The sequence below is a fragment of the Cervus canadensis genome, chromosome 31, assembly GCF_019320065.1.
Source record: "Cervus canadensis isolate Bull #8, Minnesota chromosome 31, ASM1932006v1, whole genome shotgun sequence".
NCBI classification, from domain to species: Eukaryota; Metazoa; Chordata; class Mammalia; order Artiodactyla; family Cervidae; genus Cervus; species Cervus canadensis.
The window spans coordinates 17,830,463-17,850,356 of NC_057416.1; the positions used below are offsets into that span (position 1 = coordinate 17,830,463).

General features: G+C 36.0%; 1 protein-coding gene across 17 annotated transcripts in view; it reads right to left on the minus strand.

Annotated features, from left to right (window-relative positions):
* The window catches only part of PCM1 (pericentriolar material 1), an 85,376-nt gene that overhangs the window by 41,353 nt on the left and 24,129 nt on the right, over positions 1–19,894 (minus strand). For 11 of the 17 annotated variants that reach the window (XM_043454059.1, XM_043454063.1, XM_043454062.1 and 8 more), the window contains 14 exons: positions 18,030–18,130; positions 16,132–16,348; positions 13,618–13,819; positions 12,318–12,491; positions 11,610–11,767; positions 11,254–11,498; positions 6,841–6,977; positions 6,583–6,712; positions 5,449–5,589; positions 4,544–4,734; positions 3,761–3,964; positions 1,665–1,884; positions 1,416–1,561; positions 322–512 (listed from right to left, as the gene is read on the minus strand). In XM_043454059.1, the coding sequence (XP_043309994.1) occupies positions 322–512; positions 1,416–1,561; positions 1,665–1,884; positions 3,761–3,964; positions 4,544–4,734; positions 5,449–5,589; positions 6,583–6,712; positions 6,841–6,977; positions 11,254–11,498; positions 11,610–11,767; positions 12,318–12,491; positions 13,618–13,819; positions 16,132–16,348; positions 18,030–18,130 (2,457 nt within the window). Of the gene's footprint in view, positions 1–321; positions 513–1,415; positions 1,562–1,664; positions 1,885–3,760; positions 3,965–4,543; positions 4,735–5,448; positions 5,590–6,582; positions 6,713–6,840; positions 6,978–11,253; positions 11,499–11,609; positions 11,768–12,317; positions 12,492–13,613; positions 13,820–16,131; positions 16,349–18,029; positions 18,131–19,894 lie in introns of those variants that run through there. The other 6 variants (XM_043454061.1, XM_043454057.1, XM_043454053.1 and 3 more) reach the window with 2 other exon arrangements.

Genomic DNA, 19,894 nt, shown 5'->3' on the forward strand with positions numbered 1-19,894 from the left:
CTCCTCTCCTAATATCTTACAGAGTGCCTGATGTACAGCGGTCAGTAGACAGGTTAATTTATTTCTCCTTGATAAACAGTTGTGGAATAATTCAAAGGTGTAAGACTAAGCAAACATTTCATAACTTATTTGGTTTCATTAGCAACCATATTCAGTTTAAACATTCACTATAAAGAATTAAAGTAGAAAAGAATTTATATTTTTCTTTGCAAACATTTCCTACCATTCCAAAAGTAACTGATAAAAATCCATGTATTAGACAAATGTTAGTCTCAAGGACTCTGCATTTACTTATTTTTCTTAAAGTTTTTGGCCACTTACTTGGTGCAAATGACGAAAAATTAGTAAACCCCGGTAGGTTAAACAGATTCACAGGCTGAGCTGGAAAGTTGAAAGGACAAAATAAACCGGGAGAAGGAGGGTGTGATGCACCACTGCCTCCTTCCTTGCTTGCAGGTTTTTCTGGATGCTGATTTTGTTGGCGCATGAGTTCACTGAGCATTTGTTTCAACCTATAAAAATTGAAGGAGTCAGTAATTTAAAGATTAGTTATATTACCATCTATATCAAGTACATCCAGAAAGTGTGTGTGTGTGTATATATATATGTATATGTATATGTGTGTGTATATATATATATATAAATGATTCAACAGTATGTGGAACACAGGGTTCTCTGGTGGCTCAGTGGTAAAGAATCCGCCTACCAATGCAGGAGACATGAGTTCAATCCCTAGTCTGCGAAGATCCCACATGCCACGGAGTTACTAAGCCCATGTGCCACAACTACTGAGCCTGTGCTCGAGAGCCTGAGAACCGCAGCTACTGAAGCCTGGGTGCCCTAGGGCCCATGCTCCGCAACAGGAGAAGCCACTGCAATAAGAAGCCTGTGCCAACTACAGAGTAGCCCACGTTCACTGCAACTAGAGAAAAAACCCACACAGCAATGAAGACCCAACCCAGCCAAAATAAAAAAACAAATAAAATAAAGAGTTTACAATGTTAAATAAGTTAATTAGAAACAAAACAAACTTCCAGTATGTGGAACAAAATGGCTGCTCTGATGTTTACTACAACAAATATTTGCTTGTGCTGCACAGTTAATAACTTAGCCTTTGGAATAAGAACTACACTTAGCACTTCTATCAGATAGGCATAATGACAACAAAATAAGTATAAAGTTGAAAACCATAGTTATTTTTTTTTAAGTCAGGTCCACAGAATTAAAAGGAAACATTAGGCAAAATCACTGCTTATAAAATTCTCAGGAATCAGAGATTCAAAAATGCAATTTGGTTCAGCCTTTCTCTCTCAGAAGGTAACCATAAAACCCTTGCTTTTACACTGTAAAACCAGTGCTACAACTGAGTTTTAGCACTGAGTATACATCCTCACTACTTCTAAGGAACAAATTACCTCTGCACATTATTCTGTTGCCACGTTAGCTGGGTATAGCACTGGTTCAACTGGTGCATTATAAGGTGCACTTGAGGGGATGCAACACTGCTGGGCATAACACTGTAAGGACTCGTGAGAAGAGTTTGTAGCAGACAAGACAGAGTCTGTGGAAAGAAAAAATTTTCCATAACAGTTACCATTGACTTGAGAAAAATGTACTGCTTCAAAAATAAGATTAAGAAAATTTACTTGCAGAGTAAACTTTACCTGCTGGTCTTGCATTAAAGTCTGACAAATATTGACACTGAAATCAAGTTGTTTCTTTAGCTGATTAATTTGTTCTTGCCATTGTTCTTTCTCTTCTACGTAAGAGAGTTCGGACACCCAGCGAAGGTTTTCCTGACGCTGCATGCTGATATTCTGTTGTCTTGTCTTGGCTAAAGGACGATAATTTCCATCTGCTGAAAAAGGACGATTGTTCTTCCACCTAACACAAGATTTAAAGCATCAGGTCATTTTATGTAATTATGTAATTTTAATTACATAATTCAAATTTAATTTTATTTATGTATTTATTTAAATTAAATTTAAATTACATAACTTAAAATCATGTAATTTTAAATCTGGCAAAAAACCCTGATACCCTGCTTGTTCCATATGTCCATTTTTAAGTTCACTGGACTTAAAATGTATGTAAAATAGAGTGAGAAAAATTCTGGATTTCTAGTCTTGTACAGTATCACTTTGCATTCCTTTTCAGTCTTTTTTCACTTATGTTTTACAGAGAAAAGTCCATATAATTCTGTATTCTTCAAAATGAAAAGTTATTATGGATACTATATCACAAGCATTTTTCCACTCTTCATGTCTTTAAAGCTTAGCCACATAACACCCCATCAAGTGCAACTACTTAACCATCTTTTTATACATGAAATGTTTTTTGGTTACAAATAACAATGCAGTAGATATCTTTGTTGACACATCTTTTTACTATTTATGATTTTTATTTTTGCTTAATTCCCCAAAACACAAAAAAAAAACAAAAAAAAAAATTCCCCAAAACAAGAGTGACGATCAAAGATAATCAACCCTCCTCCTATCGAGCTGGAATCTACCTTGACAACAGTACTCTTGTGATGAAGTAAATACCCTACGTGGTCTTTGTCCCACGTTCCCAGCACACAGCTCCTAACTCCTGACCATCTCCTGAGTGATGACTGCCTTCTGTTATTTATAATGCGCTCCTTTTGGCAAACCCTAGTTAGCTTCATGATGAGGACTGGTCACCAGAAAAACCACATGTTGGGCTGGAACTTTCAGCCTCATTCCCCAAACTTTTAAGGAGGGAGACTGAGTTTAATCGCCAATGACTCAATCAATTCTGCCTATGTAAAGAAATCACCATAAAAATTCCTAAACAGCATGGTGAGGACAGCTTCTGGGTTGAACACAGTGAAGTCCTAGGAAGCTGATGTGCCCAGATAGGGCATAAAAGCTCTTTGCTCCTTCCCAACCCACCCATGCTTTACACGTTTCTTTCTCTGATTAATATCTTTCATAAGTCAGTAAATGTAAGTATTTTCCAGAGCTCTATGAGCTGTTTTAGCAAATTATGGAACATGAAAGAGGCTGTTGCTGTTGTTGTTCAGTCACTACGTCATGTCCTAACTGCACACACCAGACTTCTCTGTCCATCACTATCTCTCTGAGTTTGCTCAAACTCATGTCCATTGAGTCAGTGAAGCCATCCAACCATCTCATCCTCTGTAACCCGCTTCTCCTCCCACCTTCAATCTTTTCCAGCATCACGGTCTTTTCCAAGGAACCAGGTCCTAGCATCAGATGGCCCAAGTATTGGAGCTTCAGCATCAATCCTTCCAATGAATATTCAGGGTTGATTTCCTTTAGGATTGACTGGTTTGATCTCCTTCCTGTGCAAGGGACTCTCAAGAGTCTTCCCAGCACCACAGTTCAAAAGCATCAGTTCTTTGGTGCTCAGCCTTCTTTACGGTCCAACTCTCACATCCATACATGACTACTGGAAAAACCATAGCTTTGACTATACGGACCTTTGTCGGCAAAGCAAAAGGAGCTATGGAAACCCCCAAATCTGTAGCCAAGTCAGACAGAAGTGTGGGTGCTCTGAAGACTCAAGACTTTAAAGTGGCATCTGAAGTGAGGGCACTCTTCTTGGGACTGAGCCTTCCAACTTGTGGAGTCTGGCCAACTCCAGGTAGTTAGTGTTAGAATTGAATTATATTGTGGAACATGCACTTGGTTCAGATAACTGAAGAACTGCTTGGTGTCAGAAAGACGGGAGACTTTTTAAAAATCAAGCAAAAAATTAAAACACTGAAACTAACCTATTTTTAGTTTCCTTTACATTGTAAGAGTTACGATTTGCACTGCGTGGAGGATACATATGAAAGTTATCATTGGAACTGGCATCTTGCTCCTCCTCTTCCTCCTCTTCATCTGTCCGAACAATTCCTTCAGAAAGGTAACCATCTTCATCTCCTTCTTCATCCAGGGCACACTGGGTAGAACCTCCCCAAGTTGCCATTGTTCTGGAGATTAAGAGACAAAATACAGATCATTCTGGAGATGAGCTACTTCACCTCCGACTAGGAAACAAACTCTGTACCCCCTGCCAAAAAAAATTATATATATATATATATATATCTACATGTATATGCATACATGGGTGTATATATAAAACTTCATTTAGGCATAATTAACTATGTGATGGCTGTTACTCTCCAACTGCTGTTATATAAAATGTTTACTCTGACCTCCACAAAACAATTCTTCAAATAAACTCGTAATCATATCCCCTGGGACTCATTCCTAAAGTAAACCTCCCTCAACTTTTTAACTTTGAGTGACAGTTTTCTAGATCAAAACCCTCAAGAAAATCCCTATCAGTTTGGTCAAGTGTCTTAGTCATTTTTTTAAAAAACTTAAAAAGAGAGAAATGTGATGCTATGAGAAGTTACAACAGTAAGTAGCTGGATTGAGTCACAAAGGTGATGCTTAACACCCAAGCCTCACTGCAATAGCAGACTAGTACTATGATGCAGAGGGCAAATGAGTTACAAGTGTTAAATAGGTGGTATTTTTTAAACTGATTTAAACACCTCTCTTACTTTTCTGTTCTGCTTTGCTGAGGTGTACAAAGGTTCTCAGATGCATCACTTCTCAATGAAACAGCCACTGGAGATGCAGTTTCGGCCAGACCTTGCCTCCTCTGATGTTCAGCCATCAGAGCTTCCAGCTGCTTTCTTCTCTGTCGTAGCTCCTCCCTTAACATTTCATGTCTTCGCATATCTGACCATACCTGTTATTTCAAAACTTACAGTCAAGTTACTGTAAATACTGGATTTGTTTCAGCCTTAAAGAAAAACAGGTTAATACTATTGCTAATACCAACAAAAATTTCTATCCTCACTCTATCCTTTTTACACTGAGACACCCATGAAGGTCAAAATGCTATTTTAGTAATAAATTAGAAAAAATTAGGCAACCATTAATTCTTACTGAATACAGTCAGGAGATATGAAAGACAAGGGTTCCATCTCTGGGTCAGAAAGATCCCCTGGAGGAGGAAATGGCAACACACTCCAGTATTCATGTCTGGGAAAGCCCATGGACAGAGGAGCCTGGGCCACAGTCCTTGGGGCTGCAAGAGTCAGACATGACTGAGCGACTGAACATGCACATATTAACTTCATCAACTATTGACAGAAAATTGTTATGTTTTCCATAAATCACATATAAATAAAATGCCAAAGGAAAAAGTTTTTCTAATTGAAATGAATACTACTTACTGTAACTATTCCTTACATACAATTCTGCCAAATATTTGTTAATAAAGGGCAAGACTAAAGATACTTAGAAGTATCTCAACTTAATTACTTTTTGGAAAAAATTATTTCTTCCCACAACTTAAAGGCACATAATAGGCTACATTTAAAAACATGTTTCACAGATACTCAGTTTTCTTCCTTAAGACATGACTTAAGACCCAGGAACAAGGTGCAGTATACAATACCTCATTATCTACCACTGAAGAATCATGAGGCTCAAAACCAGATTTGCTTGTACTGGCTTCATTTTCATTAATGGTTGGGGATGAAGTAACAGCTGGCATATGTGTTTTTGTGGGACAATTACCCATACTAGCAGCTGACAGCTAAAAAAGAATTAATAAAAACTATTATGAAGAATTAAAGTAATTGTTAATTTCATAAAAGTAATTATTTCACCACTTCTCTAGGGCTTTGGTACCATATTTAGTTTGTTATTGCCACACCTCAATTGCCATCATGATTCAAAGAAAACCTAAGAAAACAAGATGAAAATGCAGGGTAAAGATGATCAGTATTACCAACCCTCCAGAACAACAGGACATGAGGGATAAAACATTACTGTGGAAAATGTCACATACTGAACCCAACTCTGGCATATATTCCTCTGGTATTTAGATTGGGAACAAGAAAAAAGAATTAGACAAAGAATGAAAGATAAACATCTAGGAAACAGTTATATTAGAAATATCACTTGATACATTTCCTTTTCTTTGAAAACAAAACCTGACTCATAAATAAAGCTACTCATAACAATAAAGTATAGGAAAAACCTCAAAAAGAACAGATAGTTCCCTCCCATGTTAACCCTACTCCTGATTATGTGACAGGGACAAAGATTGTATGTTCTCTGCTCAATCTCAAACACCCATGCATAGGATACTATTTAATAAGCATATATACATATAATATTCAAACTACAAAAAAAATATTTTATTTTCAAAAAAAACTCATGGTAGCTTAACAGCTCTACCATGTAATTTTAGACCAGGAAGAAATGGAAATGCTTCTCCCTTAACTGCAAAGTTCAAACCAATATATTTTAATATAATAAACAGCTATGAACACACATGTTCTGAATCAATAGCCAGGCAGCCCAACAAGTGAAAGAATGTAGATAATCAGAGTTAATTCCTACGTGCTATCTTTCACAGTATAAAGGTACATCCCTAACCCATTTCATTTGTCCATCCATTTCTTTAATCATAAAAGACTTATAAATCTATCATATCAGAACTAGAAAAGACAAGGAGTACTTTCAATTGACATTAAGGTTTTAAACATCTTTCTTCAGACAAACAAAGAAATTTCCTAATTACCTGTAGGTTAGGACATGCCTTTTCCAATTCTTGAATTTTCTCTTGAATCTCCATCAGTTTCTTTCTTTCTTCCTGCAATTGTTTGAGTTCTCTCTGTTGCTGCTGTAGTTTAGCCTCATAAAAGTTCTCTCTATAATTAAATTGACATTATATTTGTGGACTCCAGTAAATCTGATAACAGCATTAAACACGATGTAGTAGAGTACCTATGGAGACTTTCTAAAATTTTATGACATGAAAGTCAGAAGCTTAACATACCTTGCCTTTTCATTTACTCCAGCATCTTTCTGTGTTTTACTGGTATTTCCTCTAGTGTTATTTGCATTTTGTTTGGTGTCTTCTGCTGGGAAGAAATCCTCCACAGAGGTAACTCCTTGATCGGCTGCATCATCATCCTAAAACAGCATCATTATATTAAAATGATTTTGATATGTAAAGACATTATCCAACTCATACCCTAGTAAATATGACTTGGTTGTAAAATTCACATAAAATTGAAAGCAGTAGGGACAGCATATGATTTTTAGAGAATAATGAAGTTCATCTTCTACCAATGACAGGAAATAAAGTACTAAAACTAAAACAGTACATTAATAATTTGAGCTGCCAATTACCCAGTAATGGCAAACACTAGTTTGACTTTTCCTTCCTTGACCAGATTATGAACTATCAAAAAACAGCTTATATGAAAAAGATAAAAACTGTATCACTGAAGCTGGGACCTCTTGATATGAGATTTTTCTTCAGATGTAACTTTTATATCAACAATTTAACAATTTATGTCTAGTATCACTTGCTCAGTTAGTTTTCCATTTCCTCACTTTGGTATTTAGTTTGTGAAACACGTACCAATGGCTCCCAATAGAAAAGCTAATAGAATGTACCAACTCAAATGTGTCACTGGAAAGACAAAAACAACAACAAATTACTTATGTTCCTAACAGTGGGTCCATATCTTCTGTTAAAATCAATGTACTTATTAAACTGTTAAGACTGGAGGTCATCTGTCACATTTTCTTAAAAATATTTAATGCTGTACACTTTATACATGCTTTCTCTGCAGATATCAACTGAAACTTTGACTGCTGGATATAGAATTCTAGTAAAATCTTAAAGAGTTGAAGCTGACTAGATTGCAAACCTGTCTAATCCATTTTAAGCTTCTAGACATGGTGTTACTCTGGTCTTCTCATAGATCTAAAAGCTAAGCTAATATATTACTAAAATGGTAAGCTTAAAAAGAAACTGAGTTGCAACCCAAAGATACCAAAGATGGACCATGAGGCATTTTCACACAATAAGTGGAAAAACCAAAGTATGAGAAAAAAAATACCCTTAAGTTTCAGATTGTTACATGAGGGTGTCTGAACACTTGATATAAACTCCAACACTAAAAGTAACTGACTACAGAATTACTGATGTAACACATGTTGTATTACAAGAGACTGGTTCAAGATGGCAGTGCAGAAGGACGAGTGCTCATCTTCTCCTGAGAGAGCACCAAAATCGCAACTAGCTGTTGAATCACCATCGACAGGTGGCCATTGGAACCCACCAAAAAAAGATACTCCACATACAAGGACAAAGGAGAAGCCGCAATGAGATAGTAGGAGGGTTGCGATCATAATAAAATCAAATCCTATACCCAGCAAGTAGGCGACCCACAAATTGGAGAACAATAATACCAAAGAAGTTCTCGCACTATTGTGAAGGTTCTAGGCCGCCCATCAGTATGCCCAGCCTGGGGATCTGGCAAAGGGACTGGGAATCCTCAGGGAATCTGACTTTGAAGGCCAGTAGGGTTTGATTATAGAACTTCCACAGGACAGGAAACAGAGACTCTACTCTTGGAGGGCACTAACACATTGTTTTACAGACTAAGATACATCAGATGGACATGTGGAGACTTAAAAGACATTCTAAGATTTTACAGAGCATATAAGTTGTCTTACTTAATCTAATCAGGAATAATGATAGTTTTATACAATCATGATAACTATATAACTGTTTAGAACTACTCCTGAGTCCCTTGGGAAAAAGGATACAAGTAAAGGCACAAGCAAAAGAAAACTACCCATAATAAAACAAATAAAACTTATCAATCTTAAACACATAAAAACTTGGGGAGTTTTGGATCATTTTTTAAAAAGCTCTCAGGACAAGGCCCCTTAATCCTTTGGGGTTGCAGTTTTCTTTTTTTCCCATACATGTCAAAAGAGCTCCATTCAACATAAACCTGAAGTTAAGCTGACTCATTTATAAGCCACCAAGTTATTCATCATTTCTCATCTATTATTCCCAAGCTGGAATCAGGACTGCTGGGAGAAATAACAAGCTCAGATATGCAGATGATACCACTCTAATGGCAGAAAGTGAAGATACACTGAAGAGCCTCTTGATGAGAATGAAAGAGCAGAGTGAAAAACCAGGCTTGAAACTCAACATTAGAAAAACTAAGATCATGGCATCTGGTCTCATCACTTCATGGTGAATGGAAGGCGAAAAAGTGGAAACAGTGACAGATTTTGTCTTTTTGGGCTCCAAAATCACTGCAGATGGTGACTGCAGCCACAAAATTAAAAGATGCTTGTTCCTTGGAAGGAAAGATATGACAAACTTAGCATATTAAATGACAAAACCCACTGGAAAAAAAAAATAATAATAAAAAAAAATAAAATAAAATAAAAGGCACTGTAAAAAGAATAAAAAGACAAGCTACAAATTGGGAGAAAATATTTGCAAAACAAATATAACAAAGAATTTCTATCTAGAAAAAAAAAAAAAAAGCAGAGACATCACTTTGCCAACAAAGGTCCATATAGTCAAAGCTATTGTTTTTCCATTAGTCATGTACGCATGTGAGAGTTGGACCATAAAGAAGGCTGAGCACTGAAGAATTGATGACTTCAAATTGTGGTGCTGGAGAAGACTCTTGTCAGTCCTTTGGCCTGCAAGAAGATCCAATCAGTCAATCCTAAAGGAAATCAACCTTGAATATTCACTGGAAGGACTGATGCTGAAGCTGAAACTCTAGTACTTTGGTCACCTGATGCAAAGACCTGGCTCACTGGAAATGATCCTTATGTTGGGAAAGACTGAAGGTTAAAAAAGAAGGCAGCTGCAGAGGATGAGGTGGTTAGACAGAATCACCAACTCAATGGACAGGAACTTGAACAAACTTCAGGAGATAGTAAAGGATACGGAAGTCTGGTGCGCTGCAGTCCATGGGATTGCAAAGTCAGACACAACTTAGAACAGAACAACAACAACGTATATGTATATATAAACATATAAGGTATTATTTATATTTCATTATTTATCTATGTAATCATATAGAGAGGTATATATACAATGATATGTAGTCGGAGAAACCTGGCATGCTACAGCTCATGGGGTCGCAAAGATTTGTACATGACTTAGCGACTGAAAAACAACACACTGATAGGAAGAAATCTCTGACATGTGTAGTAGGAAAAAAAGCAAGTTGTAAAATAATACAATCTATATAAACACAAAGAAATAAAAAACAAAACTTTTACGTAATTTTTGTTACAACTGCAAACTGATTTAAACGTACAGAAATCTCTGTGAAGGAGAATGGGATTATGAAAGTTCAGAGGGAGTTTACGAGTAATGTTTCCTTTATTTTAAAATAAAGTACACAGTCATCTTTCACCTGAGTAATTCAAAATAAGCATTTCAAGAGAGGCTGTAAATAACACTTGAATTTTTTATTATTCGCCAAAAAAAAATTTTTCTATACATTTATTAGTGTGGTTATATACACTTCATTTTTTTGACGTAACATAAGCTAAGCAAACCTAAACAAAGACAAATCACTAATTTTACCAGATTATTTCTGGATTTCAAAAATCATATAAATTTGAATACTTTAGAAACACTCTTAAGGATATTTCTATACAGTGATTATGTTGCTGAGAAAACAATAGAACTATATATGTAACAGATGAAAAGGACTGATTTTTAAAAGTTCAGTCATTTTTAAAAAGGTTTATAGCTAGTCATAACTTTGGACCACAACAGTCAATAAATACACTGTCTAGAAGTCTATTAATAATTATGTAATTTTATGTTCATATATACAAATGGCTTTTTTAAAATTAACAACTAAAAGGTCCAAGTTTTACTTATTTGGCCTTACTGAATAAAATTCAGACAACATATGGTTTTTCTACATCAAGTGAGTTAAGATCTCAGCCAGAAGTCTCAACTCTGGCTCTGACAACAGTACAACTGTGGTCAATTAACATTTTTAATCTGTATGTATACCCACCTAATTGAGATGTTACTGAGTTCTACATGATACAGAACTAGAATCTCTGGCAGGAACTTGTTTTTGTAATAAAGTTATACTGGTACACAGCCATGCTCATTTGTTTACTGTCTCTTGCTGCTTTTGTGCTGGGTATTGTGACAGAAACTGTTTGGCCCACAAAGCCTAAAATATTTACTAATTCACCCTTAGGAAAAGTTTGCTGATCTCTGGTAATGTGGCATGTAAAGTGCTAAGCATATAAACCACTATATAGTTAGAATTCAATAAACATATACTAATATACTTATACCCACATAATTATCAAACATATACACACATTTTACCTTACAAGACTGTACTTTTTTTGACAGATTAAAAAAAAAAGCAGTATTTACCTGCACCATGGCAACAAGGTTCTGTAAGTGTCTAAGTTTCAGTTTTGCAGCCATAAGCTTCTGGATCTTATGCTCAAACTCAGCATCTTCAGGAGTCTCAATGATCAGGCTGCTGCTGTGACTAGACAGGGAAGCTCCACTGAGGGCCTCATCTTCTGCCTCCTCCTCCTCCTCCTCCTCCTCCTCCTCCGGACCTTGTGCCACAGGCATCTCTTGTTCTCCTTCTCTGTTGTATCGACAATCTGCTGAAAGTATGTATCACTGAAATCAGTAACTTAAGGAACTTAAGAGCTCTAAAGAAAGAAAATCCACTTTCCAAGAATATGGTACAAGTGTCTGTGAATAGTCAATCATACCTGAAGGAGGAGGCATGTTTAGAGCCCTTATGTTGGCAGCAGACCTGTTGTTAATTTCACAGTTAGAATTAACAGCTCGCCCATCTCTATTGTTAGAAACACACTGTGCATTAGAATTACTATTTACTTCATTCCAGGTGGCAGCTACTTGTGGATTTCTGAAAGGAAGGAAAACAACCTCAAGTTACTTAAGGGAAAAAAATACATGTAATATTAAAAAATCAAAGTTTTAGAACTACTAACAAAATAATTCCAAACTATGAATGTCATTGGCTATTTCCCCATTTAATTTCATCTTTTAAATAAATGGCTCCTGCATTTCACTAGCTTCAGCTATCCAGAAATTTAAGAAGAAAAATATCTTAAAACAATTAAAATTACCAAAAAAAAATTAAAATTACAACAAAAAAAATTAAAATTACATCAAGAAATAAAGACGCAGGAAAATGACAAGTTATATACTTCTTATAATTAACTTATATTTGATGTAACAAACAGCAAATTTACTAACCTTCTGTACTCAATACATCCCTACTTGCTTTTCTTTACAGGACAAGTTAAGATTACCCTGACCAAACAGCAGACTTACAGGAGAAAAGCTTAAGTAAAATGCAAACAGTAAGTACTCTACTGAGGGTTTTCTGTTCCATATTAAAAGTACTGTTAGAATGAATATGTTAGAAAAACAAACTTAAAAAAAGTTCTTACCGAATGTTAGTAACAGGTTCAGAGTTTTCATGCTCGGAATCATATTCCGACTCTTCAGTATCTTCTTCTTTTGTGTTTTCATTCACAGCATCTGTCATCATATCTGATGTTTGCTCATAATAATGAACTAATTCTCTTAGTTCATTCAACCTCTTTCGAACTTCATTTAACTTCCTGATAAACAACAAATATATACAAATTAACACCCATTTTAGTAAAACAAAGTATAAACTATTTCCATACAGTAGCAGCCAACACATACAAATGTTAAACTCAGTCAAATACCCAGGGTATGAGACTACAATGAATTTAATTTCAAGTACAGGTTATTCAAAATCTCATCACCTTATATCTGAACGGACAAAAATGTACAGACAAAAATTAAGAAATTCTCCTTAAACTGCTCACTTTAAACAGGTACAAACGTTAACAGCTTAAATCTTAATGTCAAAGATATTCCTAGGTTTCTTAATAAGTATCAATAATGTGAAGTACTAAATATTTCATTTAAATAGTACCTCTCAGGCAAATCCGATATACAGGGATTACTGAGCATTTATGGAAGATTCTCAATTTGTCTACAATATATAGAGATCTATAAAGTATGCCACATTTAATAATAATTAGGTTGTTGAGTTCTTACTGAATTCCAGGAATAATGCCAATAGTTTTTAATACTTAAAATGCCTTTATGATCAAATATATTATGCCAGACAAAGAGAAAAAGGCTTAAGTGAGGGTGTTATTTGTCCACAGTCACACAGCCTTGTGAAATACAACTTCAAGGCTATCTGACTCTATAGTCTGGGCTAAAATACACAGCTCTTTTAACTGCAGCCCCTTTCCTTGTAAAATAGGAATACAATATGTACTGCTGGGCTCGCTCACTCAGTCGTGTCTGACTCTTTGTGACACTATGGACTGTAGCCCACCAAGCTCCTCTGTCCATGAATTTCCAGGCAAGAGTGCTGGAGCAGGTTGCCATGCCCTCTTTCAGGAGGTCTTCCCAACCCAGGGATCAAACCTGCATCTCTTGCCTCTCCTGCACTGGCAGGTTGATTCTCTACCACTGTGCCACCTGAGAAGACCCCAGGAATACATTAGCTCACAGAAATTACATTTCTCTAGGATAACTCAAAAACACATGTATAATACACACACACTTATTCTTCCACTGTATCACTTAAGAATGTTTATCATATTAAATTCAGTTTTTCCAGAATTTTCAACAAAAACCCCCAAATTTGACCCTATGATTCAACTATAATCTATGTAAACAATGTGCGTAGAAATTATTTACTGGAGTTTTTCAGTTGGATTTAGGTGGCCTTCATTTTCATTCTGATTCTGAGAAACTAAAGCAGCAGCAGGATAAGGAACAGATGGCGTGAGGTTATTGGATTCTCCATTGACCACTGGTGTTAAGACTACAGGAGCAGAGGGAGCTGTGGTTGTACTTCTCTGATCCACACTCCTTTGTGGAGAGGCTGAAGAAGGCACAACTACCGAAAAAAAAAAAAGCCAGGTAACATACATAAATATAGCATCAAACAACACATTCACACTTTGCTTGGATAAAGAAAAATAAAAACTAAAAGTCATTAACATCTTAAATTCTGCAGCTTTAAAATGTGAAACTTAAGCATATAACATCCAGGCTACTTGTTTATTAACAAGTCCCTCAACCAAGCAGAGTTAAAACAGAAAGGAAAGAAGAGCAGGAAGACAAGATGGAAATCAACAAGGACTATGATATGCTACCTTGAAAAAGTAACACGAGTGCTTCTCAGATCAATCTGGTTCTAGGTTAAGTTAACGCAGCCACTGTGTACGATGTGCAGCCCACCAGCTACAAGTTTAGGGGGCAGCCCTGGCTGATCAGGTCCCTGAGAATGTTCCACTCCAGAGGGATTCTATCTGGTCTCCAAGATGGAACTCTTCTTGTTCCAAAACATAAACCAAAATTGTTAAAGTGACTGTGGTACATTACATCATGAAATGTAATAAGATTTTCTAATTGGTTGATGGCTAATCCTCTTCAGCTCTTGAACTACATTTTACTCACTCTTCTGTCCACACAGATCAAAGATATCTTATGCTTTCAAGCACAATGAATGAAGACTAAGAATCTTCGTGCTTCTCTCTCTCCTACCACTCTAAGCTATTATCATTTATCTTTCTCACAATGACAACCATCATTTGTTGCTCACGTTATCACCTGCTACAGCTGGTTTCCAATAGTCTTTTCTTTCTATTCCTTGACTGTTCTACCTTTTGCTGCTGCTTTCACGCTTTTTCCCAGAGAAAAATATCATTTTCTAGTCTCAGTAGACAGAGTGCTCCTTTCTTTATATATATAAAACTGACCACAAGACTCTGAGTACAACTTCTGAAAAACTTAAAGACGTTTTTCTTGGTTATGATCATCAGTTTAGGAAGAATAAGCATTGGGATTGGATTACACTCTGGAGGAGGGGGAGGAGTAGCTGAAGTTGGGGGAAAGAGAAGAGTGTGTTTCAGGGCGGAAATAGTACACTTCTTTGAGGGTGGCAGAGAATTAGATTGAAGAACAAGGAACAGGGATCCAGAGATGGTTTTCTATCCCTTGATTTTTCTTTATTAAGACAGCAGCTGAAATGCTAGAGAATAATGACCAGTGGGGTTGACCCTGCCAATTCCAATTTCCAATGTACAGCTCCTACTATCAACTGAGGAAGGGGCAGTGACCACACTTGGAGAAGGATGAGGTTAAATGAGGACAAGAAACTAGATCTCAATTAGACAAAGGCAAGTAAAACATCTGAGGTCGGAAAAGACAGTTTCTACAGTATAACTGAGATGACCATTGATTTTCTTATATAACTAACTAGTTATAAATCAATATAAATAACTAGTACAATCAGCCCTCCATATCCAAGAGATCTGCAGATTTAACAAAAAGCTGACAGAAAATATTCAGGAAAAAAAAAAAAAACATGAATCTGCAGCATGCTGGTTGACTGTTTACACAGCATTGACATTGTATTACGTATTGTTAAGTAACCCAGAGATGATTTCAAGTGTACTGGAGGAGGTGCTTAGGTTATATGTAAATTCTATGCCATTTTAGATAAGGGACTTAAGCACCCTCACATTTTGTTATCTGTAGAGGGTGTGGGTGGGAGTACTGGCACCAATCCCCCATGGATACTAAGAGATGGTTGTATAATTATTTAACCTAGTATATTAAGCTATATAATATAGCTTATAGCTGTATAAGCTATATAATATAGTTATACAGTAAGTATAACTAGGCTGACTGTATGCCTTTTCTATTCCCACCTGAGATGACTATTTCTATATTTCAAAAACTGTGGTGTTTGGAACTTTCTGCACTAAGTAAGTTTTTCATATCAGTTTTTTTCATATAAATACTTCCTAAATCTGTTTCATAATTTTAAAATAAATGTAGTAATCTGGCTTAGTTTTTCTTTAAGGAAAAATTTTGGATATGCTAAGAAGTGCAGCATTACTATGTCCAAGTATCTAAGCACTTTGATATTTTTCCCTTTCTAAAATGCTACCAATTTTTCAAGCCCAAATTCATCTTTTATTCTGAATTTTATAGAACATATCTACCATCTATTTGACTCTACATTACATTGCTTTATTACTCAAAAATGTTTCACATACAAGTCCTATTTCACCACAAAAATTATAATTTTCTTGAGTAACTATGCATTCATTCATTCATCAAATATTTACAAAGTAATTACTACACGTTGACATATATACTTATGTGTCCTCTACTCACTGCTAAGCCAGATTTACTTACATGATGAATTGTTCAAATGCTGATCTCGAAGTGTATGAAGTTCTCCAAGCAGTTTGTCCATTTTTTGTTTCTTTTCTTGTAACACTCTCATCTTGCTAAACAGTTGGACTTTCTCATCAGGTAAATGCTCTGAAACTGATGGATTTCTGCTCTGAGAAATCTCCCTAGTTAATGAAAGACTTTCTGCTTGTCTTCTATTGTCTGGAACAGCTGGAGGCTTATTAAAAAAAGAAAAAGAAAAAGAAAGGCAATTCAAGGCTGCATTCTCATTTTAAAGATGTGTAAATATTCTTTATAAAAAGAGATAAACATCTGTCTTTATAAAAAGAGATAAACATCTGTGCAGGTTGTGCTCCTGGGTAAGCATATGTCTTTCCTTTTCCCCAATTACATAGAGTTTCCTGATGTGCCACTATAGATACTGTGATATATACAGTTTTATAGACACAAATAACTACACAGTGGCGATTTCTGGATGTTATTGCCTGGATCTAAATTAAGTGCTAGAAATGCCCCATTTTATACAGAATAAACCTTCAGAAATCTCATCCTCTCTCTTGCCATCTTTTTAGAATCACCATCATGAACTTCTTTACCTATCAGTTTTTCCTAACACTTCTTTCCTATTAAAAAAAATTAATGAAATATTTATGAAACGTAAATCCACAAAGGATTAGGGAATCATATAATGAATAACCACCACTGACTTTAGTCCAGTTTCAATATTTAATATTAAGATGTTACAGGAAAAACCCCAACAAACTTCTTGGCTAACTCAATACTTTGCCACATTCACATTAATTCTTTAAGAGAAATATTATGGATATAATATTAAAGCTAAAGCTTTATATGTACAAAACCTCAACTAATTACTCTCTCAAGAGATAACCACAATCTGGAATTGGACATCTACCATTCTCATACATGTTTTTATTTTGTAATACCTATGTATGTATCCATAAAAAATAAACACTCATTACACATTTTAAAAGATAAGCTAAGTGGTATCCTTCTTAAACTTTCATTTTCATTCATTAGCTTTGGTTCATTTACTGTAACTGGTTATGGGATTTCATTCTGTGTATATCATAATTAATTAACCCATTTTCCTGTTCATGGACATTTAGATTGTTTCTGCTTTGCTATTAATACAATGCTGCCATGAACATTCTTCTTTGTATCTCCTTTTGAATATCTTTCTCCAAGGTGGGCCACTGAAGGGTCACCAGAGAAAATGTACTAGATACTGCTAAATAACTCTCCAAAGTAGTTGAAACTCTCCAAAGTAGCTGGGTCATTTTAAGTTGGTCAGCAGACAGGAGATAATGCACTGTCAACCATACTCATTTCCAGTGGAGAGAGATTAATTCACTCTTTAATATTCAAGGCCCACAAACTGAAAATTTTCATTTATATCATTATTTACAAAGGTCATCAAATTATAACTTATTAACTCTGAAATTAAACTTTAGAACTTCCTTGTTAGTAAAACACTGCAAAAACACAGATTCACAAAAACAGTTGTGACTATACGATCTTTAAGGTAAAATAAGAATGTGTCATCTAGAAGCATACAAAGGGGAAGTTTCACTCATCACTACATTTAAAGGAGGTATTTCCTCTAATTTAGTGTTTCCCAAAGTATAGTTCCAAGATGTCCAGCAGTGGAATAGTACAGCAGGATGCCCATCTCAAATGTGCGAATCAAAACAATTTTGAAAGTGGAGGTTCCCACTGACCAGAAATCTACAATTTCTAACAATCATGCTGCGTCACATCTACGCTTGGTAAAGTTTGAGAAGCACTGCTTTCATTAATGTGATTTTAAATCCAGTACACCAAAATAATAAAGTGCCTCCATAAGAATCACAGCATACAGAATCATGGCAATCAGATACCTGAGAATCACGAAGCTGATTATGAAAATGCTGAATTAAATCATTCAATTCTTCGTTTAGTTCAGAGGTGATACTGACTCCAGATAGGCTACCTGTAGTTTCTGTTACAATTAGAAAGAAAATTAACAGCTATTCATTAAAGCAAATAAATGAAAACAACACTTTTACTTCTGAGAAGCTAAAAATAAATTGGAAGGGGGTGTGCTTAGTCACTCAGTCGTGTCTGACTCTTTGTGACTCCAAGGATTGTACCACGCCAGGCTCCTCTGTTCATGGGATTTCCCAGGCAAGAATACTAGAGTGGGCTGCCATTTCCTTCTCCAGGGGGATCTTCCTGACCCAGGGATCAAACCCACGTCTCCTGCATTGCAGGCAGACTCCTCACCATCTAAGCAACCTGTGAAGCCCAAATTAAGGAGTAGGGGTGGGGGTTTAAAAATGTCACTTAATGTAAGTTGAAACTAATTAACTCTTATCTGCCAACTAATCATTTTATGTTTCCATCTAACCTGAAATAAAGGAAAACTCACAAAACTCTAGTATTGTGGCTCAACTCTTTCTGTCCCAACAGTCAAGAAGGGAAACTGCTACATCTCAATTAAGAAAAAGGACTCAACACAGTTCTAATGAGGTGGATGAACCTATAGCCTATTATACAGAGTGAAGTAAGTCAGAAAGAGAAAAACAAATATCATATATTAACACATATATATGGAATCTAGAAAGATGGTACTGATGAATCTATTTGCAGGGCAGCAATGGAGACAGACATAGAGAAGACTTATGCACAAGGGCGGGAGGGGAGGGGAAGGAAGGAGAGGATGAGGTAAATGGAGGGAGTACCATGGAAGCACACACACCACATGTCACACAGACAGCCAACGGAAATTTGTTGGTACGCCTCAGGGAACTCCAACTGGGGCTCTGTAACAACCTAGAGGGGTGGGAAAGGGAGGGAGGTGGAAAGGAGGTTCTCGAGGGACGGGACATATGTACACCTATAGCTAATTCATGTTGATGTATGGCAGAAGTCAAACCAATGCTGTAAAGCATTTATCCTTCAATTAAAAATAATTTTTTTTAAAGGGGAAAAATAATAGGGACTCAAGAGTCGGGGTGCAAGCAGGTCTACCAAATTAGGCTGGAAAAGTGGCAGGGAAAGTGGTGAGTCTGAAAAAGCCCAGCTGATTCTCACCAGCCTCAATCCCTACCTCACCCAACAAAATCAATGCTCTATACAGGGGTTGGCAAACTTTTCCTAAATATTCAGATAGTAAATATGTTAGGCTCTGTGCAAATACATTACTTGTCTCAACTACCCAATTCTGCCTTTGCAGGGCAAAAGCAACTATATATAATATATAAACAGACGAACATGGCTGTGTTCCATGAAACTTTATTTCGGGCCAGTTTGCTGACTTCTACAATAGAACAGGTAATTTATTGAAGCACTTGCTTGATATACAAGCTATACTGAAAGACCACAGTTTTTATCTTCGTTAGGCAGTATTCCCAAGGCAGTATTCTGATGACAATTTTGAGAACAGTTACTGCTCTACTACTTACTCAACTATGGTTATCTTTCCAGCTCTAAAAGATACTATAAACTATTTCTGTTTTGAAGGAAACTATTAACTTTTTCAATGAGAAATTAGAGTTTCAGGGCAGGATAATATCGCATGTATCTAGTCCAAACTATTTGAAAAAAATAAATTAGAGTCTAGGATAACATACAAGTTAGTTAACTGATGAAAGGGAAAGAAACTCTTTCCCATGAAAATCATGTTGCCTCTCTTCTAGACCAGAGGATTAATTATTGTAAGTTTGTTTTTCCATCAGTATTCTCCTGCAAAATCTCGTAAGTG